Source organism: Prionailurus viverrinus, chromosome X, assembly GCF_022837055.1.
Source record: "Prionailurus viverrinus isolate Anna chromosome X, UM_Priviv_1.0, whole genome shotgun sequence".
NCBI classification, from domain to species: Eukaryota; Metazoa; Chordata; class Mammalia; order Carnivora; family Felidae; genus Prionailurus; species Prionailurus viverrinus.
This window is the reverse complement of record NC_062579.1, coordinates 23,056,307-23,083,088: the sequence shown is the minus strand read 5'-3', so window position 1 is coordinate 23,083,088 and position 26,782 is coordinate 23,056,307. Positions and strand designations below refer to the sequence as shown.

At 44.4% G+C, this 26,782-nt stretch overlaps 1 protein-coding gene across 3 annotated transcripts in view; it reads right to left on the bottom strand.

Annotated features, from left to right (window-relative positions):
* GK (glycerol kinase) overlaps positions 1-13,794 on the bottom strand; it is a 77,581-nt gene extending 63,787 nt beyond the window's left edge. For all 3 annotated transcript variants that reach the window (XM_047843469.1, XM_047843466.1, XM_047843468.1), the window contains exons 1-3: positions 13,557-13,794; positions 2,354-2,427; positions 88-194 (exon numbers count right to left, since the gene is read on the bottom strand). In XM_047843469.1, coding sequence (XP_047699425.1) covers positions 88-194; positions 2,354-2,427; positions 13,557-13,634 — 259 coding nt within the window. In that variant the 5' untranslated portion in view covers positions 13,635-13,794. The remainder of the gene's footprint in view (positions 1-87; positions 195-2,353; positions 2,428-13,556) is intronic.
* Positions 13,795-26,782: the final 12,988 nt, after the last annotated feature.

Genomic DNA, 26,782 nt, shown 5'->3' with positions numbered 1-26,782 from the left:
GCACAGGCACTCGATCATGCACTGAATGAACGAATGAACTTGATGGAGATAATCATGCACGGAGGAAAAATAGTCTATTAAAAATACCTTTTATGTTGGAAATGTCAATATTGAGCTGTCCAAGCTTCTCACATGTTTTCTCTATACACTCATAGACAGACTGCAGAATTTCCTTTGGGTCTTGTTCCACCCATCTTTGAACAAAAGAATGTATTTGGTTAGTCCACAACAAAGCAACACGAGTATAATTTATTTGTCTAGAAATGTGCACTTATGAGGGTGTGGCTGGTGCATGAATCAAAAAAAAAATTAGATGAGCAAAGCAAAGCACGGCCAATATTCTAAAGAAATGATTTCAACAAAAGCCTAGTTCCCTTACATTTTTATTATTCTTCGTATAGTAATTAACCATTTGGAAGAAGGCAAGTAATCACAGTCCACAAATGGCACATATTCTACCTGCGTTTACATATTTTTTTCAAATCCAGTAAGAAATTAGTTTCCCAATTTGTTATATCCTGTGGCTTTGATGAGTTTTGACAAACTCTCTGCATGTTTCACTCGTCACTAGCTATTTCTAAGTAGACTGAGAAATACACACACACACACACATATATATATATATATGTATATATGTATGTATTACTCTTGCGATGGATGGATGGATGGATTTATCTACTTATTTATTTGTCTATGTACTTATTTATTTACGAAGCAAAAGGAATTCTGAAAAGCCAAATAAGTAAACTAATGTCTTTTGCCATTTTCTCCCAAAATACCTTGTTAAAATTTAGGGGAAAAAATTTCAATTTCTTCCAGTAATTATTTCATGTAGGCAAGTGACTGATTCCAGTTTTCAGACCCAATCCCTGTGCCATTATGGTAAAGTATGAGGACCTCAGAAAGATGAAAGGGACATAATAAATGACAAGGGAGAGAAATGTGGAAAACACAAATGGCAGTTGAGGAAAACCACGAGTAGAAAGGCCCCAAGCTTACAAAATCCTAGCCCACAATCTGGAAGCCTTCTTTGCCTTCCGGCAGCCTGCCTGGCTTTCCTGAGCTTTGAGTTCTGTTTCTAAATTTTTTCTAAAACCTAAGTTCCTTCCACATATTTCTAACTTCTGTCCCTCCATGACCCGGGCGCTCTCTCTCCAAATTGCACTGGGAGTAGGCCTGCGGACAGTCATTCTAATGCTGGTCCTATATCAATATCTTTTATTGGTAAAGAAATTCTCTAAAATGGAGGAGAACATCTTTTCATGGAAAGAAAACACTAACATTTCGTAAGACATCAGTTGTTGTCTTTCTTAAATTGAAAGTAAACTTTAAAGTAAAATAAACAGATCAAAAGCGCACAATTTGTTGAGTTTTAACAAATATATGTACCCATCTAACCGACACCCCAGTCAAGATATAAAATATTTCTATCACTCCTGAGACGTCTCTCATGCCTGTTTCAAGTCAATCACAAACTCCACAGGCAACCAGTTTTTGATTTCTATCATCTTAGATTACTTTAGCCTCTGCTTAAATTTCAGACACAGCCCTGTACGTGTGCTCCTTGGTGTCCAGCTTCTTGCGCTTTCCATGAGATTAGTAAGACTCAACCATGTTGTTGCATGCATCAGTTCACTTTTTCAAAATTGCTGAATGGTATTTCACTGTTACTCATTCTACTGATGACAGACATTTGGGTTGTTTCCAGTTTAGGCTATTATGAATAAAGCTGCTATAAACACTCACGTATGTCTTTCTATGGCCATATGCTTTCAATTCTCTTGGACAGATTCCTAAGAGTGCAATGCTACAGATACAGGGCTGACTTTGTAAGAAACTGCCATGCAGTTTTTCCCACTGGTTGTATCGTAAACATCATTAAATTTCCAATAATATACTTAACATTCTATTTAATCACCACTACCACATATGCAAGTTCTTCCCAAGAAGGATGACTCTCATGACAAGATATGTGAATGCTTTTTTAAGCAACAGGTGTCTTTACTTAAGGAAAAAGCCCTTCCACTCAAATCAGCCAAGCAGCGGTTTGGCAGCAATGGAGACACAGAACTAAAGGACTTCAAGGTCAATGTGGACTTTCTGATATTTAATACTCCTTTGCCTCACTACCTGATTATCCCTTCCTTTTCCGTCACGGGATTCCTAAGCCATCAATCTCCCACACGTTTTTGCCGAGCCACCAAGGTATTGTCTCCTTCCTTGACTGAAATCTATCCCTCCAGTCTTCTCAGGAGGGACTTGGTCAAGTTAACTTTCCAAAGCCACAGGGCAGGGAAGGTGAGATAGACTAATAAACAGGAGGTATCTTTACATATTAAATCGGGAAACATACCCTTCTCTTGGAAACTCTTGTTTTATTTCCACTTGATGATGACTAAGTAGTTCAGCTGTTTTTGAATTGAAGACCTGAAAAACATATCGCAATGTTAGGGTGAAAAGGCAGGTAGAGAGCAAAGATGTTTCAAGCTATTCAGCCGCCAAAGTGCCTAGTCGCTGACAGGAAAAGTCTAATCGCGTGAAATGCCGCAGAAGATGTGCTACCTTCTCTTCAGATAGAATCAAGATAAAGAGAAATCTAGTGAAGGTGAAGCTAAAGAGGCAACTCCTTCGTCTTGAAAAAAATTTCACACAGCAACCAGTTAATAGTATGGATCTCAAAAGAGAATGGGATGGGAATGCAAGCTGGTGCAACCACTCTGGAAAACAGTATGGAGGTTCCTCAAAAAACTAAAATTAGAACTACCCTACGACCCAGCAATCGCACTACTAGGTATTTATCCAAGGGATACAGGTGTGCTGCTTCAAAGGGACACATGCACCCCCGTGTTTATAGCAGCACTATCAACAGTAGCCAAAGTATGGAAAGAGCCCAAACGTCCATCGATGGATGAATGGATAAAGAAGATGCAGTACATATACGTATATGTGGGGAGATGGGCTAAATGGGTCAGGGGCACGAAGGAATCTACTCCTGAAATCATTGTTGCACTGTATGCTAACTTGGATATAAATTTTAAAAAATAAACAATAAAATTAAAAAGAGAGAGAATGGGAAAACCAAAAAGAAAAGAGAGCTGGCAAAATGCTGATGGTGATGGTACAAGCTTCCGTTCTGCTTCCATCTTGGATGTGGAGACACAAAGAGTCATAGAGAGCCAGGCAGGGAAGGGCACTGCGTCAGTTCCTTTGAAGGGAGGTGCCCCCATGAATCTAGCTCTTATCAAGGTAAACAGAGCTGTGTATCAATCAACAGGGGAGAAGTGCATCCCCACACCCATCCGGCTGAGTGCTCTCTGTGACATACCTGCCGTGAACTGGTGACCCTTGGTGCAAACCGTGAAGACCAACGGACCAAAGCTACCAAAGGAGTGCCATACGATCCTCCACAATTTTAATACTACTAAAACAATACTTAAAAAAAAACCTGGCAATCCTTTCTCCTCTATATTTTCACCTGCGTGCACCTCCACTTGAGTACCAAAGCACTTAGTCTTTCAGAGTAAGGATTCCTATTTTAATTAAACTCAACTTCCGGAATCACTGTAATTACAGCAGTAGAGTTACATCCAATTAGGTAAGCGTTTCCATGCCTGGGTTTCCTGTGGGAGAAAATTACCTGCTCACTGCAGTCTAAGAAAGGGAAAGGAAGAGAAAACACACGACGAGTTGCTGCTGCCCTCTCTCCCGAGCACACTACCTCCCCTTTTGGGAGGAAATGATAAATATAATGAAAGCAAAAAGCTATATATTCTCAAGTCCTGTGAAGAGATAAAATATCTTTTTAGTCAAAGGTTAACTCGGCACGTCATAAATAAAAGGCATGTCACAGAATCCTAAAGGATACCCCCTCTGATTTACAACTTAGCCTTAGGGTATACTTTGAGGATGTTCCATCCATTTGTCGGGTGTTATTTGTTGGAATATCTCTAGGGCCTAGAATAGGTTCCAACACCTACTAGTTTTAACTAGGCTGACTTCGGGGCCCCCACACTAATAACGGATTTGTAGACCTTTGGAAAAGGCACAGAAAAGGGGAGAATGTTGGTAAATTCCATCTGACTTACTAGACCGTGATGCTGGTGATCACACAGCATTTGGACCTAACAGGATGGAGCTCGGCCTTCCCTACGTCTTCCGAGCCCTGAACCTGTGCAGAATATGGAGACCACCTTTAGATGTTTACGATCTGACCCTGGGCAACACTTCCACATCTGTGGGACACTTTCTAGGTTTAGTATTTGTAGAATCTTCAACTTTCTGAGGGTTGTACTGTCCAACCGAAATACGATACAAACCACTTGTGGAAATTTAAATCAAAAAAAAATTTTTTTTAATGTTTATTTATTTTTGAGGGAGAGAGAATGTCAGAGCATGAGCAGGGGAGGGGCAGAGAGAGAGAGGGAGACCTGGAATCCGAAGCAGGCTCCAGGCACTGAACTGTCAGCATGGAGCCCGACACGGGGCTCGAACCCACGGGCTGTGAGATCATGACCTGAGCCGAAGTCGGACGCTTAACCGACTGAGCCACCCAGGCGCCCCATGAAATTTAATTTCTTTGAAAAAAAAAAAACAGTAAAAAGAGGCAAGTGAGATTAGTTTGAATAACATTGTATTTAAGCCACTGTGTCTAAAAAATTAGCATTCTGACATGTGATCAATACAGAAACTATTAAGGAGATCTGTTATTTTTAGAAGTCTCTGAAATCTGGTATATATCTTATGCTTATGGTCCATCTCAATTTGGACTGAAAGTGACCACACTGAAAGTGGTCAATTGCCACGTGTTGCTAGTGGCTACTGGACAGGGGAGTGAAGTTCTGGACTACTGTTTTTCTCATACATCTAGGTTCATGTGAAGAGTTTTTAAAAAATTTTTTCAACGTTTATTCATTTTTGAGAGAGAGAGAGAGAGAGAGAGAGAAAGAGACAGAGCATGAGCGAGGGAGGGGCAGAGAGGGGGGAGACACAGAATCTGAAGATGGCTCCAGGCTCTGAGCTGTCAGCACAGAGCCCGATGCGGGGCTCGAACTCACGGACCGTGAGATCATGACCTGAGCTGAAATCTGACACTTAACCGACTGAGCCACCCAGGTGCCCCCCAGTTTTAATTAAGACTGTCCGTTTGTCTGCAGATGGACAAATGTACAAAGAAGGCTAATGATGTTTCCACAATACTTTCTGCCCGGAGGGTTACTAACACTATAAGAGAACACAAGGCCCAGTAGCCAGAATGCTCGTCGGATCTTTTCCAGTAGATTTCAAAAGCCATGGTCAACTGAAGATGGCAGTGGCTATATAGTTTGTTTTACAAAAGGTCAAGCATGGTCATTTGTTTAAAACTCATTAGATGGCAAAGAAGAAAGACCCCAGAATTACAGATGCTCCTCACCTCTTTTTCTCCCCTTTCAAATTTGAAATTCACCAAATTTAAAAGTCAGTTAAAACTTCAGATGCACAGGGGTGCCTGGGTGGCTCAGTCAGTTAAGCGTCTTCAGCTCAAGTCATGATCTCACGGTTCATAGGTTCGAGCCCCACGTTGGGCTCTTCGCTGACAGCTCGGAGCCTGCTTGGGATTCTCTGTCTCCTCCTCCTTCTCTCTCTCTCTCTCTCTCTCTCTCTCTCTGCCCTTCCCCTGCTCGTGTCCTCTCTCTCTCAAAAATAAACATTTAAAAAAACCCTCCAGGTGCACAACAGCACAGAATCGAAGGCTCTCCTTAAGAAAATTAATTAAAAGTAGTATTTGAAGGCACAAAGAGTCCCTGGTTCCTGGAAGAGATCCTCGAGATCCCATGGGCTAGCCTTTCCAGAATGTCCTCCTTGCATCTCCGGGGCCCTTCAGAAGCTGGGAAGGAGGCAGCTTCAGGCAGCTGGGAAGGGGTTCCAGCTGAGCCCCTGGGCCACGCTGACCTTAGATTTCACATTTTATCGCCTCCAGCTTCCAGATTTGGACCTATCCGGAAAAGAGCTTACCAATGGAGCTCCAAGGCAAAAAACGCAGGACAACACAACACAAACTGAAATATATAATATAATACTCTAGTATTCACAAAGGGAGCTCCAAGAAGTTGGATAATACTGACAAACAGGGCTAAACTCTAGGTTTTCTAAATGCTGATTCAGTGCTTTTCAATACAAAATCATGCTAATACCACTTAGGATTTTTTTTTCATCCTTCATTAAGTGGCAGGAAATACAAAGTTTTAGGACATAAAAGGAGAAAGGCCATCAAACTCGGACTATTGGGGGTCTGAGAGGGGCTATCAGAAGAGGGAACTTCTCGACTGGGACTTCAGGTTGCCTAGAAGGGAGTGTGTGAGCGGCAGGGAGTGGAGGGGAGGCCAGGCTGAAGGAGAGCAGCCGCCAGGTGTCTGTGGGGACCCGGGGAATCCAAGGGGATCCAGTGGTCTCCAGGGGAGACAACTGAGGGCTCCAGTCAGAGAGCCACCAGCAGGGGGGACTGAAAGAAATGAAGGGCGCTGCTGAGAGAGATCTAATTAGGATATAAGCAATTAGATGCGACAAGGGCTTGGATGGAGAGGAGTAAAGAAAAAGGAGGAATGCTCACAGATGACAGGTGACAGGCCAGCCAAGACAGTGTTTACCAGACAAAGGATAGGGTGGGAAGCAATGGTGGCACAGAAGGGGGTTAAGGAGATGGCAGAGTTCATCTTCAATCATGTGTTGTTGGGGTGTTACTGGGGCACATGCGTAAAGATGCCCAGCGGGCCGTTGCTTATATTTGAGGTCGGAAACTTAAAGAAAGAGATCTGTTCAGGTTAGAAACTTGGAACTAATACAGAAGTTCTGGGGACCTACTGCACAGCAGTGATTCTAGCCAACAATACTGTACTATAAACAGCCAAGAGGCTAGATCTTAATTGTTCCCACCACAAAAAAGAAATGACAATTATGTGACGTAAACGAGGTATTAATGCTACCAGGGGTAATCGTATTATAATACATAAATGTATCAAGCAACACCCTGTACATCTTAAACTTACACTCTGTTACATGTCAGTTATATTCTAATGAAAAAGAAAAAAAGAGGGGCGCCTGGGGGGCTCAGTCAGTTGACCGTCCAACTTCAGCTCAGGTCATGATCTCACCGTTCGTGGGCTCGAGCCCCACGTCGGGCTCCGTGCTGACAGCTCGGAGCCTGGAGCCTGCTTCGGATTCTGTGTCTGTCCCTCCCCTGCTTGTGTCTCTCTGTCTAAAAAATAAATAAGTAAACTTAAAAAAAAAAAAAAACTCTTAAAAAAAAAAAAGAGGAAGAGATCTGTTCTCAGAATCCTGTGTTGGCCAGAAAGGCAGATGAGGAGGTCACACTTCGTGTATCATGGAGTCAAACAGCACAGGCCTGGGGAGCACAGAGCTGGGGGTGGGGGTCAAGCTCCAGTCCTGCCCAAGTCAGTTGCGGGACTTGAACTTTTCTGAACCTCAACTTTTCCATCTGTAAAAGGATTAAATAAAAGAATTTATAGGAAGTATTTCACACAGGGCAGGCGCACCGTAGGCGTCCCAGACATGTGACCACTGCTGTCCCTGCCATGACTGCTATTTTTATTACCATTACTACCACCGGCAGCCACCGGCACAACTGGCCAGTGATAGTTAGGATTCAGAGCTCCCAGCGCTATATTCATCTCTAAGCCCAAATCATGCATCTGTTCCAGATTCTGTTTTGCAGGGAGGCCAGTTACAAACTGAAAAAGGGAGGGAACGTACGAGATTAGTGGGGTGCCCGGGGGGCTCCGTCGGTTGAGCGTCCGACTCTTGATTTCAGCTCAGGTCATGATCCCAGGGTTGTGGGATCGAGCCCCGCAGTGGGGCTCTGTGCTGACTGTGGAGCCTGCTTAAGATTCTTTCTCTCTTTCCTTCTGCCCCTCTTCCCTGCTGGCTTTCTATCTCTCAAAAAATAAATAAATAAATAAATAAATAAATAAATAAATAAATAAATAAATAAAAAAGACAGGGGTGCCTGGGTGGCTCAGTCGGTTAAGCGTCCAATTTCAGCTCAGGTCGCGACCTCACGAAGCCTAATTCATAACTCAATTCCCGCTCTGGAGGAGAGGGATAGTTTAAAAACTGAAGAAACATGGGAAATGACTTTGTTTTTTTAATATGTAAGGCCTTTCTAAAACAGTGCCTGCCTTCCCTGTCTTAGAAGAAGGAGAACGGGAGACGGACCACACGCCGTCGTCACTAAGAAACTGTCCCTTAGCGTCCTAAGCGGAATTCACTTACCTCTGCTCACTCACCCTGTAATTCGGGCAGCCCACGAGAAACATGCGCATTCACTTCCCTCCCACGTGACTTCCCCCCCCCCTCCCCCCCCCCCCCCCCCCCCCGCTAGCCTGCGCTTCTACACCGCACTCAGCTTGAATAAAACAGTTTTCAGGAATGAGAACTCCCTCTCTAGAACTCTGTGATGCTATATAGGTTTGGGTGACCTAAAACAAAAGCTCCGGCTACCAAATATATGGCGAACCTGACCACAAAAGGCACAGTGGCATGTTCCAACAAGCCAGAGAAGGAAAACATGGCAAAGGGCATTATATTTTCCTTAAAAAATGAGGCCACATGAAATGGCACATGCGTATATCTGATACGGCGCTAGGTGCCCCCCGAGGACTTTTTCCAAGACTCCGCGAATTAACCTCCCTAGTCTTCCGATCGCAAAGTTCTAGTCAACGCCTCTGAAGGGCTCGGGTGCGCAGTCATGCAGTGAGCGCCTAACACATGCCAGACGCTGTGTTGGGCTTGGGGGGAGGGAGAGCTCTTCACACATGATGTTTGTGAGAGACAAGACAGGGCGGCAGCTCCGTGAGGGGACCGTCTTCTTGCCATCTGTGCAAGGTGACGGGCGAGAAAATGAGCCAACTTGGTGGAAAAGAAGAAAGCACAAAAATAACACAACCGTAGTTATCACAATGGTGGCCTCATTCTGCCTAAGAGCCGCATCAGTTTTACTGCGTTTACGGTGCATTAGTCCCTGGCCCCTGATGGGCGCTTAATAAATAGGCGTTGAATAAATACATGAAGGGAAGAAAGCGGAAATCCGTTCCTAAGCCTTATGAGATTTCTAAGGATGAGGCCGCTGGGGCCAAGGCAGTGCTTCCTACCAAAACAAGCACCGAACTACAATTCTAGTCATTCTTTGGAGATGCTGGCTGTTGGAACACGGCGGTTGCGAAACCGTCATCCACCGTGACTACACCTGGGTCCAGCCCAGGACCCGCTGGATCTGAGTCACAGGGCAATCAAAACCAGGACTTATTCAAAGGCAACGTTTTCTGTTTGTTTTTTTTCCATATTGCGAAACCAGTGTGTGCATATGTTTTCCTTGGTGAAGATTTATCTGTGATTATAATCAGAACTGACACCTGAGAAGTGGGTAAGCGGCCTTTCCCCAGCCTCTCCTCTTCCCTTCGCAGGGCTTCAGGCAGCCGGGGAGCCTAGGGCACGATTTAGGGCAGGCTTCTGGGCGCACGCGACAGACCCGGCCTTGAATCCTAGTTCCACCAGTTACTGTGACCTTGGGCACGGTCCTCAGCACGACCTGTGGAAAGGAGCTTACCAATGCCACCTACACTGAGGTTGCTGTGTGGGTTAAATGAGATAAAGCTGGAAAAATCCTCCCCTGCAGCATCGGACACATTTCAAGTCGTAACACGTTCCAAGCCTTTGCTTTTCGTAACTTTCAACTTAATGGGGAAAAACAAAGTCACCAAATAAAGAGGGAAGTTGACTGTTTAAGCTGAAACTTTGGTCTTATAAAGAAATGGCCCCTCCTTAAAACCTGTTACACTGATTCTCTTTCCAAGAAGTTCCTATTCTGTAATCTGAGTAATCATGTGCCAACCCCAGTTCACTTTCCTATCAGACAAGTATGAACGTTTCCCTTTAATACAAAGCATATGCCTAGGGTCCCAGGGTGAACTCTTTGGCAACTAGACGAAGAAATGAACATGTTCTCAAACTGTCTACTAAAATATAAGAAACTGGGGCGCCTGGGTGGCTCAGTCGGTTAAGCGTCTGACTTCGGCTCAGGTCATGATCTCAGGGTCCATGAGTTCGAGCCCCGCATCGGGCTCTGTGCTGACAGCTCAGAGCCTGGAGCCTGTTTCCGATTCTGTGTCTCCCTCTCTCTCTGCCCCTCCCCTGTTCATGCTCTGTCTCCCTCTGTCTCAAAAATAAATAAACGTTAAAATAAATAAATAAAATAAAATAAAATAAAATATAAGAAATTAAGTAATGAAACACACCCAAGTCAGGAAGTTTTAAGGTATTTTTGGGACAAGGCAAAAGAGCTAACCATAATCAAAATTCAGTTGACCTACTAAAGGGAAATAAAAATCTATGGAATCAATATGTATAAAGTGCTCCCTGTAGACAAAACACATGTTCAAAAAACAAACAAACACATGTTCATTTGTTGCATGGACCAAGATTTTTTTTAAGTTTATTTTTATTTATTTTGAGAGAGAAAGAGAGAGAGAGAGAGACAAAGAGCAAGCAGGGGAGGGGCAGAGAGAGAGGGAGTCAGAATCCCAAGCAGACTCCATGCTGATCTCACCGTGAGACCTGAGCCAAAGTCAAGAGTTGGACGCTTAACCGACTGAGACACCTAGGTATCCCCGGACCAAGATGTTTTAAGGAACACAGAGACCAACAGGACCTCAAAGGAGGTCCCGGCTCTGAAGTACAGCAGGTATACAATTATAATACAAATCAGGTGATCAGAGCTATTAATAGATGTATAAGAAAAGCACTATAGGAAGAGGTAGAAATTCTAAGGGTTTGAGGAAGACCTGCTAAGAGATGGCATCTGAGGCACTATTTGGAGGCAGAGTTGAATTTCAAGAAGCAGATCTAGGGACGGGGGAGGAGACAATTCCCTCAGAGGAAAGAACATGCATCTGGAAATGTTGTGTCCATTAGGGGAGAAAGTTAACAATGGTTAGTACAGAAAAAGGAAGAAGAAAGCTTGGAGAGGTTATTGGTCTCGTGAAAGTTGAATGAGATATGCAAATCTAATGAACACTGATCAGGAAATTGCTCAAATACCTTTAACTTGATAAGGTTCCTTATGACAGCTCTTATTGTATTCTTCCCTGAGAAGGTAAGCAATTATTTGTGAGTCATAATTACAACGTGGAACAAAATGACTAGAACCCTTGGGAATTGCCTTGTGATCGAAGCACTTATTCAGCAAATCTATTATCTGCATTTTGCAGGGAGTGGTTTAGCAACCTCTTTCCTTGTATCTGAAGGAGAAGTTGACTGTTAAACCATTCCTAAGTTTTGTTCGACTTCACGCACGATCTGGAAGTCTTTTGTCGACCCGCGAAGCATCTTTCATAGTTGTTTCTCAAGAAGCGGCAAACTTGGCCGATCAACTTTTACATATCACTCTATGAGCAGGATGGGAATCTTCTGAATTTGCACCTCAGCTTACTCAATGAGACCATACTACACCAGAGCTCAGAAAACACAACCCAGGGTCAGCAGGCTTGTGACGCTCATGTCACACGCTGAATGATTCATGTCACGCACACAAATGATTGCGATAACATGAAGTCGATTAATTCTTCCCCCACCAATGCAGAAAGATGCCCCTTGGGCAACAGACTCCGAGGGACCAGGAACAGCCCGCAGTAGGTAAAGAAGCCTGCCGGGCTACAGGGACGGCAACGGTGAAGAGACAAAAGAAAGAGAAGCACAGTGAGGCTGGTTCCTAAAAGGGAAGGCATACCGAACTGAATAATGTAAGGACATGAGTAATAACAGTGAAATGAAACATCAAATACTTTACCCATGTTCACAGCGGGAAGAAGCTGTATCAACTTGAGAACAGTCGCCCCGTTCAGTGTGGCCCCCACAAATGCTTAAAGAAGTAGTTGGCCAACGTTAAAGAATAGCGAGATTTCACTGCAAACTCAAGACGATCAGCATTTCTTAAAGAATTTGAAGATCTGGCAACACTGGGCTTGTGGTGCCGCTTGGCTCTAGGCTGTCCCCTTGGCCTGAGTCGGCTCTCCACCTTCTACCTGGCTGGCTCCTGCAGGCACTTGTGTGGGCAATTCTTGAACAGGATTTCCAAAATCAACCCACAGTTAGTCAGGACACAGGTCTTCAATGGCCTTTCTTAATTTGGGAAGATGGCAATGATGATTGTGTGTTTTATAGATTAATCAAATCCAGTTAGGCAGACTATCTTACTTATGATTCAGGATTCCTTTACAAACATTTATATGAGAATAGGACAAAGTGAAACCTGCCCGGGGTGATCTAAAGATAAGCAATGTAAGAGACGGTGGTTTGAGCTTGGCAGCTCAAACCTGGCTAAGTCATGAAATAGGATTCAAACTACAAGTGGACAGAAAGCTTTTCAGTTCAGACAAGAGGGACAAGTATCAAAATGCAGGCACCAATGCAGGTTTTAGTCAAGTGGCCAGTTAAGCAGAACTTGGAAGACATGTACTTACTGTATAGACAAAGAATACATGTAGTATACGCCCACATACATATACATACAGAATAATGCACGAAAAAACGATTTGAAGTCAGTGAAGAGCTAAGTAATCATTCAGTATTTACATCAACCTGCTAAGTGAGCCAAATGTCCACCGAAAGCATAAGTTCTTGACCAACAAGCGTTTATTTAAATTACTTTTAAATCATCTTACCAAACTCGGTGCTAGATCACTTTAAGAGCAAGTTTCTTAATTGCACACGACATTAATAAGCAGAGTCCCTTAAATAGCACTCCGTTGTGATAAAACTGCTCTCAGACACGGTAAATAAAAAGAGGAACAGCATTTTCCTGTCACTTTAAGTTGTGAAGCACGGAGAAAACAATCATCTGTTTGTGACGGGCAAAGCATCCGAACTGAAATTTGCGAGTCTTCGGAATCGAATAAAGATGCCGGTAAAAACACAGTAGCGTGACTTTTTCCTAACGTGTTCAGCACCGCCCCCCACCCCACCATGCCGGCCTTCCACCTTCTGCAATTTGTGTGGGAGAGGATGACAGCGCATCATCACGCTAATACTATATTCGTTCTACGGCTCCAAAGGACGCCGTGTTAGGCTACCAAAGCCGTGACACAGCTTTTGCCCCATCCAAGGACGTCCTGCGCCCCGCAGGCCAAATGCTCCTGGGGAAGACCGCAGTAGCGGTCAATGTGGCCACCTGTCCCTGGCTACAGGCGGGCCGCTCTTACGGATGCTCGGCGAGTCCCAGCTCCCTTTGGGGGTGGAGTCCCCCTATGAGTAGGTGATTCGGCTCCACCACAGAGGCCGGGGCTGCTCAACTCGGCCACGGGGGTCGCGAGAGGCCGAGGTCTCCCGGGCCCACGGAGGGCAGCTCCAGCGTGGCGGGTCCCGCTCCGGGGGCCTTGGCCTCCACCCCCTGCCTAGCGACTGGGGCCCGGGGTCGGGGGAGGCGCGGGATGGGGACGCGACAGCCAGCCCCGAGGTCCACGGGCGCCCGCCCCGGCTCAGCGCCTCCTCAAATGTCACCCTGGGCTCACCAAAAAGCGCGTGGAGCTGGTGCCCTGGTCCACTGCCCCCACCAATGGCCCCAAAACTGCTTTCTTCGCGGCTGCCATGAAACCAGCTTCGGGTCAGCGGGCTATCGCGGCCCGTTTCCCGGGAGACGGCGGCGGGCGGGGGAGGGGCAGGTCGTGAGCCGGGCAGGCGAGGCGGCGTGCAACAGCAGAACGCTGGGATCGCGCTCCAGGCAGCCCCTTTACCCGCGCGGAACCTTCTCACCCCGCCCCTTCGGCCCAGGCCCCGCCTCCAACCGCGTTCCCCATGACTCCGGGGGCGTGGCGGGGAGGGGGCGCGGCCCGCCGGGCCAGCCAATTAGCGAACGTGGAAAGAGGCGGAACGTTCCGACAGTCAGAGGGCGGTGAGACGTCAGGGAGGCGGCGCCTGGGCGCGGCGGAGGCGGTGGCCCGCGCCGCGGGTCACGTGGGCTCCTGCGGCCCGGCGGCCGAGCCAGCCTGCCGCAGGGCCCGGGGCGGAGGCCGGTGCTGCCCTTTGGCGGGGAGCGCCACCGGCCCGTGGAAAGGGCACAACCCCCACGCCGCGCTCAGGGGCTCCCTCCCGCGAAACGTCCCAGAGGACAGGACTGCTTGTTCCCCTGGTGGGCTGTGCAGAGCGCGGCGTGAGTCGCTGTTCAGGCCGACCCGGCCGGGCCTTCCCGCGCTTCCCACGCCCCGCCCACCTCCCCTCTCCTTGCCCTGGATAAGAATTCCCTGCAGGGAACCGGCCCCACGTAGTGTGGCCCCCGGGAGCATGGCTGATCCCTCATCTTCGTCCGCTTTTCGGGGACAAGGAACGCGGAAGTTCTTTCGGTTTAGCATGTAAGGCAAGAGCGCAGAATCAACCTCGGGTCCCTCAATTGACAATCTGGCATCCGGCAACTCCCTGTCCCGAACCGCCCTTGCTCCTCGCTTGACCTCACTCTGGTGTCCCCTCCCTCTCACGCCATTTCCTCTCCCTCCATTAACTGCTCTACATTGCAAAGGGAGAGCAAAGGGGTTCTTTGATTTGACCTTGAATTTACCTTGCCAGGATCCTTTTGAGTCCCGCGCGTTTCTGGAGCTTTTCAAACTTTGAATGAAGACCCACCGTGAGAAATAGTTTACGACTCCAGGTGTGTGCGTGCGCATGTGCATAAATTTATTTTCTATGTAATACATATAGATACACATAAATATATTTTCTGTATATTTACATCATTGAAAAATGTTTCCGAAACAATTTATCCTTCCGTGCTACGCATTCTGTATTGCTTTATTCTATTGCTGATCATTTTATCAATTGAGTAAAGGAGGCAAAACTGAAAGAACAAAGGCCTTTTTTTGGGGGGGGGGGTCTCAGAATTGCAGTTTCGGTGCAGGTTCTGGAGGACTCAGAAAAGGGTCTTGTTCATGTGGGGAAAGCAAGGGGTTTTTACGGGAAAGAAGGGGTGATTACATGACTTAAGTAAAAGAAAAAAAAACCTACTTCGGTGCTGACTGGTGGAGCCACTTCTCATTACTATCTTATTGATTATTTTATTGTTGCTGTCAAATAAAACTGTCCCTGGTATGTATGAATTCACTTTGCTGTCCTCCTGTGATCTGTCAGTTGCTCTCTCTAAACTTTACGATCAACTGCTTGTAAAACAGTTGCTGCTTCTGGCCTACTTCAAGAGTTCATTGGGAAGAAAAATGCAGCTGCAAAATGGAGAACCGTATGGCCAGAAATTTTACACAATTCCACAGTTCCCTTTTGATCCAAGATTTTTTTTTTTTTTTTAGGAAAAATGTCACAGATCAATACTATTCCCTGGTAGCCAGTTTAAATGTTCTGTTCTGGACCTTAAGTAAGAGGTCCGGTCCAAATCTCATGAACCGGGGCGCCTGGGTGGCGCAGTCGGTTAAGCGTCCGACATCGGCCAGGTCACGATCTCGCGGTCCGTGAGTTCGAGCCCCGCGTCAGGCTCTGGGCTGATGGCTCGGAGCCTGGAGCCTGTTTCCGATTCTGTGTCTCCCTCTCTCTCTGCCCCTCCCCCGTTCATGCTCTGTCTCTCTCTGTCCCAAAAATAAATAAAAACGTGCAAATCTCATGAACCGGCCCTACTCTTGAAACTGTCAGTTCAGGGGCGCCTGGGTGGCTCAGTGGGTTAAGCGTCCACTCTCATTCTCGGCTCAGGTCATGATATCACGGTTTGTGAGTCTGAGCCCCACCTATGGCTCAGCGTTAACAGTGAGGAGCCTTCTTGGGATTCTCTCCCTCTCTCCCTCTGTCTCTGTCCCTCCCCCACTCATGCTCCCTCTCAATAAATAAATAAATAAATAACTATTAAGAAAAGAAAATAAGTCACTTCAGTTAAACACTTGTGTCTCGTTTCAGGAAGTGGGCTTCGAGGGGGTTCCCCAAATTAGGCCCATATTGTGCAAGCAGTCAGGTAATTAATAAGAGGCATCTCTACGGAAACAAAAGAAAAACAAAGGTTAATGGTTGGAGCATATTATAAACCCAGTGTCTGCGTCCTGAGTGTGGCCAGTGAGAAGATTTCTAGATGTCAGGCTCAAAACATGCTCAGAGGGAGTGAAAGCAGGCAGTGGCGATCTGACAGATTTTCCTGGTTTGCAGTCTGAGTACCTCTGGTGATCTTCCTGAGAGGCCCATATAAAGCAACAGGCACGAAGACCGTCTGAACATGGGCTGTCGTGGCAGTTCCTCTGAAGTTTATCTCAAGTTGTCTAGCTTCAGTTTGCACAGCTTCGGGAAAAATGGCAGTTTTAGTTCTCAGCCATTCCAAGTCAAAAGAATGAAAGAACATTGGAAACCTTGGTTTGGAGAGTCACAGCCAGATATTTGAGAAAACCAGAATTCAGGATACAGCCCAGTTTTGTAGGGAAACAACAAACTGTCAGACAATGAGAACTAGAATCTAACATCCACACATGTGTGTTATGGGAATACAATTTTTTTTCTCTTTTTAAAAAGAAAACCACAGGCCCCCAATGGTGTTGCTTAGGCCGAGTTCCCAAACTGGGGCTTACTACCTAATTTAATTGCAGTTTCAACCTCTCCCAGAAATGTAATCTTAACTGGTCAGTCAGGAATTTTCCAGATCAGCCCACTGAGTCTGTCCTATGGGGCCTCTCTATCCCCCAAAGGAAGATGAATAATCTACATGATATAAGACCCCTCTTCTTCTCCCCCACTAAGGGAAAGTGACCTTTGGGGAACAATCCTTTTCATTTACTAATAACTTTCTGGCCCCACCCTCCTTCCTATAAACACTTTCCATTTTGTACAGTTTCTCAAAGTTTCCCTCTACTTGCTAGATGGGATACTGCCTGACTCAGGACGCATTTAATAAAGTCCATTAAACCTTCAGATTATTTCAGTTGGATTTTATTTTTTAACACTCTCTAAAATCACCCTCATTTCCACCAAAGATAGCCAAAGGAATACTAATTTGTAAACTAAGTCCAATTTCAACACGTTGGCCTGATTATTTTCAAAAGTGTAGCAAGAATAGTGATTGATTATATAGGTTCATTTATTTTATTTTTAAAAAATTTTTTTTAACGTTTATTTATTTTTGAGACAGAGAGAGACACAGCATGAACGGGGGAGGGATAGAGAGAGAGAGGGAGACACACAGTCGGAAGCAGGCTCCAGGCTCTGAGCCATCAGCCCAGAGCCTGACGCGGGGCTCGAACTCGCGGACCACGAGATCGTGACCTGAGCCGAAGCCGGACGCTTAACCGACTGAGCCACCCAGGGGCCCCTATATAGGTTCATTTAAATCTGCTTTGCTGGAACTTTTCGTAAGACATTTTAGATTGAACTTTCAACAGTCTCTCCAAGCTAAGGAACCAAGCCAAATACTTACCATCAGACTTCTGTGTAATTAATCACTAAGGATTTGGGTGAATTCCTCCCTTTTTGAAGTCCCCCCAAATAGCCTGAGGTTCCTGTGCCTGCCAGGAAGCGACCTTCCATCCTTATCTGGTAAGGCTGCTGGGAACCCTGTAAGCAAAGTGTCAGGATGATTTTTCCAAGGGGCTTCATTGGCTCCATAAAGTCAGCCTTACATCCTTCAGGCTGTCTGGTCATATCTGAGTCTATGCATGTCTCTGAAATACGACATTCCAGTCAAAGCGTTGGTAATATAACCAGTGTGTCCAATGCTGTCCTGTTACAAGGAGAACGGATTCTTATTGAATTTATACAAATAGCTGTAATTGCCATGAAAATAGGAATACTCACTGAGAGTTTCTAAATTCTGGAAGGATCAGGTAGGGAGAAAAAGATAAATGTTTCAGATCTGTTTACAAAGGAATAGTTTACCAAATTTCTGTAAGTCATAGATAGCCTAAGACAGAACATTTCTTTAAATCTGGAAGAGAAAACATTCTTCTCAGTTTATTCAGGCCCGTGTTATTAATTCTTGTTTTTTTTTTTTTGAATCCAGATTTCCCAATAGCTGCAGAAATTCTTATCCAGTTCAGTTTTGTGATCTTAAGGTTATCAGAAACCTGTATTTGTCAAAAGTCCTTTCCATGAATCTCCTTGAAGCTGAAACACATGTGCAAGACCATCAAGAATAAAACAATAACTGTAAATGACAAGGAGACTCAAAATGGCCACAGTTAAAGATCTGTTGGGAGCTCATTATGATACAATTGAAAAGGAAGTTTGGTTATTTCTGTGACACACAACACGTTAATAATTAGAATTACAAGCAATAACACTGTACCAGGACATATTAAAACTTGAGGAATTTCATATTCTTTCTAGAACAGTTACATGAATAGCAATTCACCCATACAATGTAACGTAAGATGGTTTATCCTCACTTACCTGACAATGCTTTGGTAATTTGACAATTCCTTTGGTAATATAATATACCAGATAAATAAGCCTAATTAGTCAAAGAGACTTCATTTAGAATTTGAGTTTGGGGAAGTTTGTGAAAAATATCAGAAGGTTTTAAATTTAAAGCACATGACTAAAGAGGATCCCAGATCATTATAAAATTTAATACTTACCTGTCATCCCAGGCGACGATAAGATCCTAAAGGCAAATATAGAGGATTACAAAGTCGTTAGCGAAAGTTAACTCTTTTAATACTGGGAACGTTCAGTGTCCTTAAGTAATTAAAGACCTGATAAAAACAAAACAGAAACTTTGATTTTCTTACCTGGATTACATTAAAGACAAAGAAAAACCTTTGTTTATAATTTTATATTAAGAGTAGACCAATAATTTAAGAAAACTTGGGTGTTTTAACAGTGAGACAAAACCAGTTCTTTTTTTTTTTCCAACGTTTTTATTTATTTTTGGGACAGAGAGAGACAGAGCATGAACGGGGGAGGGGCAGAGAGAGAGGGGGACACAGAATCGGAAACAGGCTCCGAGCCATCAGCCCAGAGTCTGACGCGGGGCTCGAACTCCCGGACCGCAAGATCGTGACCTGGCTGAAGTTGGACGCTTAACCGACTGCACCACCCAGGCGCCCTGAGACAAAACCAGTTCTAATCTTGTACCTCTGACATTAAAACTCACCCATTCCAATCATAGTTCTGACCCTGCATAGACTTTTTTTCAAAGATTCCTTTTTTTCACAAACTTTCTATGACGTTCATTCCTACATTCAGATTTTGCCTGATTTCCCTCTTTAAATAACCGGCCTTGCCTTAGGTCAAAAGTTCTTCCTTTTCCCTCAAAAAAACCACATCTCCATTTCTAATATCCTTTCCTACTAAAACACATGACATCCTATTTTACTGGCATGTGGAGATGTTTTCTTATTATTTCTAGTAGCTTAAATTATATTTAGCAAAATTCTTAACTTTTAGAGACCTTTTTTTTTTTTTAAGTAATCTCTACACCCGACATGGGGCTCAAACTCACGACCCTGAGATCACGAGTCATATACTCCACCAAATGATCCAGCCAGGTGCCCAGTTTACCTATTTCTAATGAAAACTAAGAAGTAAGCAGTTGTGAACTGTTATACTAGCATTCTTTTTTTTTTTTTTTAGATTTTATTTTTAAGCAATCTCTAACCCCAACATGGGGCTCTCAGATGCACAACCCCAAGATCCAGAGTTGCAACTCCACTGACTGAGCCAGCCAGGCGCCCCTATATCAGCATTCTTTAGACTCGCAACTTTATGAACACATTTCATAATTTTTAGAAACAAATGCCTTCTTATAGTAAACTTCTCAGCATGGTACAAAACATATTTAGCAATTGACCCAAATATCTTTAGTTTCTCTGTAATAGGAAGTCAAAAGTAAATAAGCTTATGTTTAGTAGTTAATGTTTCAGGATTTCATCTTATGTGGAAATGATCTGGATATTTCAAGACTACCCATTATGTAACTTAATTTGACAAATCCAAAAAGGATTTGGGGAAACTATTTAAGTAGACATAAATATTGCTGAAAAGTTCATTTACAAACTTGTATTTTACTTACATCAATTTAATTCACTTGTTCTTAATAAATATGTTTAGATGAGTCAGGAAAATTTCACAACACACTAAACAGCTAACCATCACGTTTAAGTTACGTTTCTTGCTGACCAAGTCTGTAACAGAGATAACATGAACTAATTTGACTTTTAGCAAACCTAGGGAGAATAATAGTTTTATATTTACTGCTGACAGCTCTAAAAACATGCCTGTTTTAATTAAACCAACCAACTTCAATTAGCTTTTATATATTAAAGATTAATCTTAGATCACATGAACTTGAAATATATTTGGGTTCATTTCTATTGTCTGAGAATTTAATTTATACGAGCACTCATTTTCTTTAAGCCAATTAAACAGAGCTCTTTTATAAATTAATTTCGGCAGTACCATTCAGAGGTAGAAAATACTACACATCTATAACACATTTGAACATAAAGACGGACACAAACGGAAACCTTATAGTTATTGTTGTAAAGTTTTTAGCCATGAGGGGCACCTGGCTGGCCCAGTAGGAAGACCGTACGACTCTTATCTTGGGGTCAAGAGTTTGAGCCCACACTGAGCGGAGAGATTGCTTGAAAATATAATTTTTTAAAAAAAAAAGTAATAATTTTTTTAGCCGTGAAGCTGAAAGGATAATTCAGAATTGACTAGTTTAGAAAAGAGCATTTGGATGCAAACTGTTTTTCTGGGAGATGGAATTAGTTAAGGTTATGTGCTCAGATAGCTAAAACTTTTGCCACTGATATGTGTGGGGAAGACAATTACCATTTTGGTATTTATCCTTGCCCAGTAACCTTATGGAAGCTGTGGGCTAGATTTGGGGCAAGGGTGCTTCTATAGCCATTTGTAACTTTAAAAAACTTCTCCCCAACCCCAAGTTTTAGGAATAGAGGATGATCTACACATGAGTTCCCAGAGCCGGTTATGAGACTTTTGAGATAAATAGTGGATGTTTGGGATTGGTGAAAAGGGGAGGGTGAAGGATTTTCAGTGGTTTCTGGGCCTTTATTTCTGGTTTCGCAAAGATTTCTAAGATAAGGGCAGTTGCTTTCAATCCTTCAAGGAACTGGGTTGCAATTTAAATGACATTCTAGGTTGATCCACCCATCTGACTACATTATCCTCAGTTTGCTTCTTTCCCTCTGGGTACATAGTTCTAATTTTAACTTAGGGGAGAGGCCTTAAAACAAATTCTTATCAGGTGCTGAATATCAGCTTCCAATCTGGCCAACTTTGGCCTACAGAGCCACTGTAAAATAAATTCTTGCCAGTTTTGAGCTGGGACAAAGAGCAAGTATTTGTGACAGTACTGAATAACTATGCTTTGGATGTAAGACAGTCCCCAAAGAAGGTGCAAAGATACTACCTTCCCAAGATCTAGAGTCACTCCCAAAGGTAGCCGAAAGAAAGAAATGACAACCTGCATGCCACAGCAAGGCAGACAAAACGAGTCAGGCGGGAAGATAATGGCCATTTCTCCTGAGCGACAGGGTCTCAATGGCCTTCAGCTCCAAATGCCAAAGTGGCACACTCCGGGGAGACTTGCTCTGAACCCTTTCAGGCTCCTTCAGTCTTAAAGAAGTTTGACTACCCAGAAGCTAAGTTACATCTTCTATGTGCTGTTCCACTATTTCCAAAAATATTTCCCTCTTTTGAGGGAAAGAGATGTGTGCCGATACCTCCCCCCAAAATTGAGGTCTAACAGGTGAATGGGGTCTGCAGGGACCAGAAGGAATTGATGAGTGCTGTAAGGGCCCCAGCTGAAAAGAAACGGGTAAAAATTTTAAAACTGTCATGGGATATTAGACACTCCCACAGCTTGTAGTGTTCGGTACTCTGGGGAAGGCGGGGAGGCAGGTGGGTGGGGTTTAAAACTGACAGTGTTCCCACGTCTAGAGGGGGAAAGGGAGTGGGAGACACAGGCTTCCAGTTACGGAATGAATAAGTCATGGGAATAAAAGGCACAGCACAGGGAATACAGTCCGTGGTGTTGTTAAGAGTGTTGTCTTGTGACACAGGGTAGCTGCCCTTGTGATGAGCACAGCATAACGTATAAACCTGTTGAATCACTGGTTTACTCATGTAAACTCATGTAACATTGTGTGTCAGCAATACTAAAAAAAAAAAAAACAGAGAGAGAGAGCGTTCATCACACCTCATTCCCAGTAACATCTACTTCCCCTGAAGTGTTGGGTAGAATTAACGGGAAGATCCCCTTTTGTCCTGGTCATATGAGCATTAGTTCCCCTGCTGTTTGTGCCTTTCTGCTCGTAGGCTGTTGGAGCCAATGCTGTCTCACAGGTAACAAAGTTGGAGTTAAATTAAAAAAAAAAAAAAGTAAAAAAAAATGGGTTTTCACGATTAATTTTGTCAATACCAAAGTATTGTTTACAAGTTTTTCTCTAATCTATCATAATAATCAAAAACCAGATTCGATTGGCCACTGATTACATCGTTGCTTTGTTTCTCCAATCTATAGTCTTTTGGAAACCCTGAGGGACAGTTTTATGTAAGCCTTCAGCTAGCTTAAAAGTTTCTGTTTTACCTACAGCTTTTCACTTAGAAAAATCAACAGGCTCTGTCCGGCCTACTTTTCCCATTCATTCCCTTACGTGACCTTCATTTACAAGCATGCGTAGAAGTTGATAAAGGTCAGAATTACCAGGTTTATGGGTCTGAATCACTAAAGCGAATCCCCTAGCAAATCCTAGAGGGTCTTCAAGGGCATGGGGAAAGTCCTTGGCAGTAAGTAGTTCATGGTCGTGCCTTGGTCCACGGAGTATAAATGACTGATAAAGTCTTAGAGCGTCCTTCATTGGGTTTAAGTTTAGAAGGAGCTCAGGTCGCTGGAGGGTCTAGAGGAACCTCCGGGTTGATATTAGAGAATGGAAGTTCTGTGCAACTAAGATCGCCAGGGGGAGAGCAGGAGGGAGAAGGTGGAAGACAAGCAATGGGTGTAGCGTTTCTCAGAAGCTCCTTGAGCTTAGATCCTCGCTGAGAGAGGTCAGAGTCAGCTTTAGAAAGTTTAGGTAATTTCGTTCCTGAGGAAGCAGGTTTAGAATCATTTGATTGGTCAGAGGCCTCCAAATACGAAGGGAACTATGCTTCTACTCAAGCTGCTTGGTTTTTTTCTTTTTCCAGTTGTGCCCGCAAATAAACTAATTTTGGAATCTCCAAAGATCCCCGAGTGGCCACTGTAATGACAAGTCACAGTGATCCCACAAGACAGAAACTTACAAAAAATGGACCTATAACAGACAACCCAGCTGGGGTTCCAGTCAGGGGCTGCTCTCCAGCAACAATTTTCCAAACCAAAGGCCCCGCTGAGTATGCACCGGACAGACGAGAGTAACTCTGTAGTTCAGACAGACAGACAGACAAAAGCCCACATAGGAAAGACAGACACCCAAAACCTGGGCCTAAGCGTCAACTGAAAAGAGGGAGGTTGGGGCATTCGTGGCTCGCTCAGTCAAGTTAGAGCCCCATGTTGGGTGGAGAGATTACTTAAAAAAAAAATCATGATAATCGTGAGGTTCAGAACTGAGAGGACTCACCGGCAGAACCCCGAACCGCCTGCTTAGGCAGGTACCATGTTCAAATCCAACGGCAGTCCCAGAATCAGAATGGTACATCGCTTCAGATCCCCTGCTGTTCCGATACCATTTATGTTGACTGAGAAAAGGAGGCAAAACTGAAAAAGAAGAAAGGCCTTCGTTTGTGATCTCAGAATTGCAATTCGGGCACACAGATTCCAGAGGCCTGAGAAGAGGGTCTTGCTCATGTGGGGAAAGCAAGAGGCTCTTATAGGAAAGAAGCAAGCGGTCATTACATGATTTAGATAAAGAAGACAAAAAAAAAAAAAAAACAAAACCCTGCCATTCGAGTGCTGACCCGTGGAGTCGCTTCTGATTACTATTGTTTTGATTATTAGTGCGATGAAACAAAACTACAAAAAAGTAGTTAACTTTACTGCCCTCATATAATCCGAATGCCACTTACTCTGTTGAAATTTTATGAGCAATTGCTTGTAAAAGAATTGTCACCTCTTGTCCCGTTGGACAGTTCCTTAGCTGGAAAGCAAAATGGAGCTTCAAAACTGAGTCCCTTCCGTCCAGAAACTTTATACAATTCTACACTTTTTATTTATTTATTTTTTTTAATTTTTTTTTTAACGTTTTATTTATTTTTGGGACAGAGAGAGACAGAGCATGAACGGGGGAGGGGCAGAGAGAGAGGGAGACACAGAATCGGAAGCAGGCTCCAGGCTCCGAGCCATCAGCCCAGAGCCTGACGCGGGGCTCGAACTCACGGACCGCGAGATCATGACCTGGCTGAAGTCGGACGCTTAACCGACTGCGCCACCCAGGCGCCCCCAATTCTACACTTTTTAAAAGATGCTGATTGAAAATCACCAGAGTAATTATGCAAACCACTAGGCTATCAATTTCAAAGGCACTCTATTGTCACCCTCTCATTTCTTTCCACCCTTTTCCCTAATCTCTCCGTGTTCCGGAACATCATTTCTATTTTTTTCCCCCCTCTGGCCCTTACTCTACAACATACTCTCTTATCCATCTCTGTGTGTATAGTTTAACCATGTTTGCTCTGGAAGGAAATTGTCCTGTACTCTGTGTAGACATCACTCTGGTGTTCTATGTGATGCCTGCGTATAGAAATGCTGGACTTAATAACTACTGGTAAACTGGCCTGCTTAGGAGAGGAGGGCAGATGAATCAGTATTTCTGAATTTCCTGGAAGAAGACACAGAGAGGCATTCAGGCAGATGTAAAGGAAGTAGGCTAACTGGCCTCTGAATACCATGAAAGGCATTAATTAAATGATATAGATAAGGATTTCCTTGATTCTGGAAGGCAGTAAAAAGGAAGCCACCAAACCTACCATATCAATGCATTAAAAAAAAAAAAAACAAAAAAGTGACCGGGGCACCTGGGTGGCTCAGTTGGTTAAGTGGCCAACTCTGGCTCAGGTCACGCGGTCCCATGGTTGGTGAGTTCCGAGCCGCACATCGGGCTCTCTGCTGTCAGTACGAAACCCATTTCAGGTCATCTGTCCCCTTTTCTCTCTGCCCCTCTCCCGCTCACACATTCTCTTTCTCCCTCTCAAAAAGAAATAAACATTAAAAAAAAAAGTGACTGACATCGTTCTAACTTTCACAGTTTTGACCCTCAGATTCTCACAGGACAGGGTCACACACTTCTAAGCTCCCTCTTGGAGTTCAGGGAAGGTCAAAGGGAAGAGTCTTAAACAGAAGACTCTAGCTCAGTGTATCTAATCTCCACACCCTAAATATTTACTCTGAGCCTCCGAGTCCTGTTTCGTCGTATCCAACTGGAATGACCCCCATTTCTCTGCTCTTTCTCATCCCTTCAAGCCCTGGCTGCAGTCTGAAAACTCAAATTTATTCAAAGGTACAAACTAACCAAGAGATATTCTGCTTTCATTTTCCATACTATCCCTGAGGCAGAGTTGGAAATAACAACGGGGCACGTGTGGTCCGGAGAGCGTGAAGTGACGCGTCTGAGACTCGCCCGCCTTCTGTGGCAGAACCGGAACTAGAATTTCCGTCTCCTGACATCAAGCCCACTGCCCTTTTGTAGCCGTCTGAGGGAAGGGCAGCCAGGAAAATAAATAAAAACGAAGAAGGTAGGATGCTGGTCCACCTCGAGCTCCCCGCGACCCATTCCAGACCTGAAGGTAAAGCAGTGGGAGAAACACTGGATTGGACAGCTAAGGAGCTCTTGGCCTTGATCTTGGCCTCGCCATTCAACACTGGATCTTCCTGACCTGGAATAACTAATTTTCTCCCCTGGCTTCCTCTTGCTCATCGGTCAAACAGGGACAATGTCATTGACCTGGATGGCATGATGTGTGAAACCACTCTACAAGCGAATGATTTAAGTAGCTTGAGTTATCTCAAGTTCATCATGATGATTTCGGGCTGGTAGGGCAAGAAATCAACGTCAACTCCCATTTGGAGAGAGTCTTGGGGTTTCAATTATTCCCCCTCTGGTGTTTCCTGTTAATTTACACAGAAAGACTACATTGCCGTAGAGATTCTTTTGCGGGGGGGGGGGGGGGGGGGGAGGAGGATCCTGTCATGTTTCTTGGCCTTCTCATAATTGCCTTATTTTTTCTTTTTTTTTTTTTTTTTTGGGACAGAGAGAGACAGAGCATGAACGGGGGAGGGGCAGAGAAAGAGGGAGACACAGCATCGGAAACAGGCTCCAAGCCATCAGCCCAGAGCCTGACGCGGGGCTCAAACTCACGGACCGCGAGATCGTGACCTGGCTGAAATCGGACGCTTAACTGACTGCGCCACCCAGGCGCCCCGCCTTATTTTTTCTAGTGTACTCGGAAAGCTAGCTCCTTAATCTCTTCTTGCTATTCGAACGATGACTGGGGTAGGGACCGACATGGACATGGAAAGGATAACATGGAAAGTTACCGAAGGAAAGGATTACGGCAAATAGGTCAGGCATTCCTTTATTTTATGGGACTGGGATGATTTAGGCAGATGTAAGAAGTGATTTGCCCAAGATAGCAGAGGGAGTTAAAGACAGATTAAGAACTTCAATACAGTTGATTTAAAAAAGCCAAATTAGGACGCTTCCTCACCCCCCCCATGCAAACTGGAGAATCCACTCACGTGCATGTGAATAATCCAGGTGTAGCGACCTCAAAATTATGCATCACTCTCTGCAGTGTTGCAAGTGTAATACAATTAGGATATGGCGAC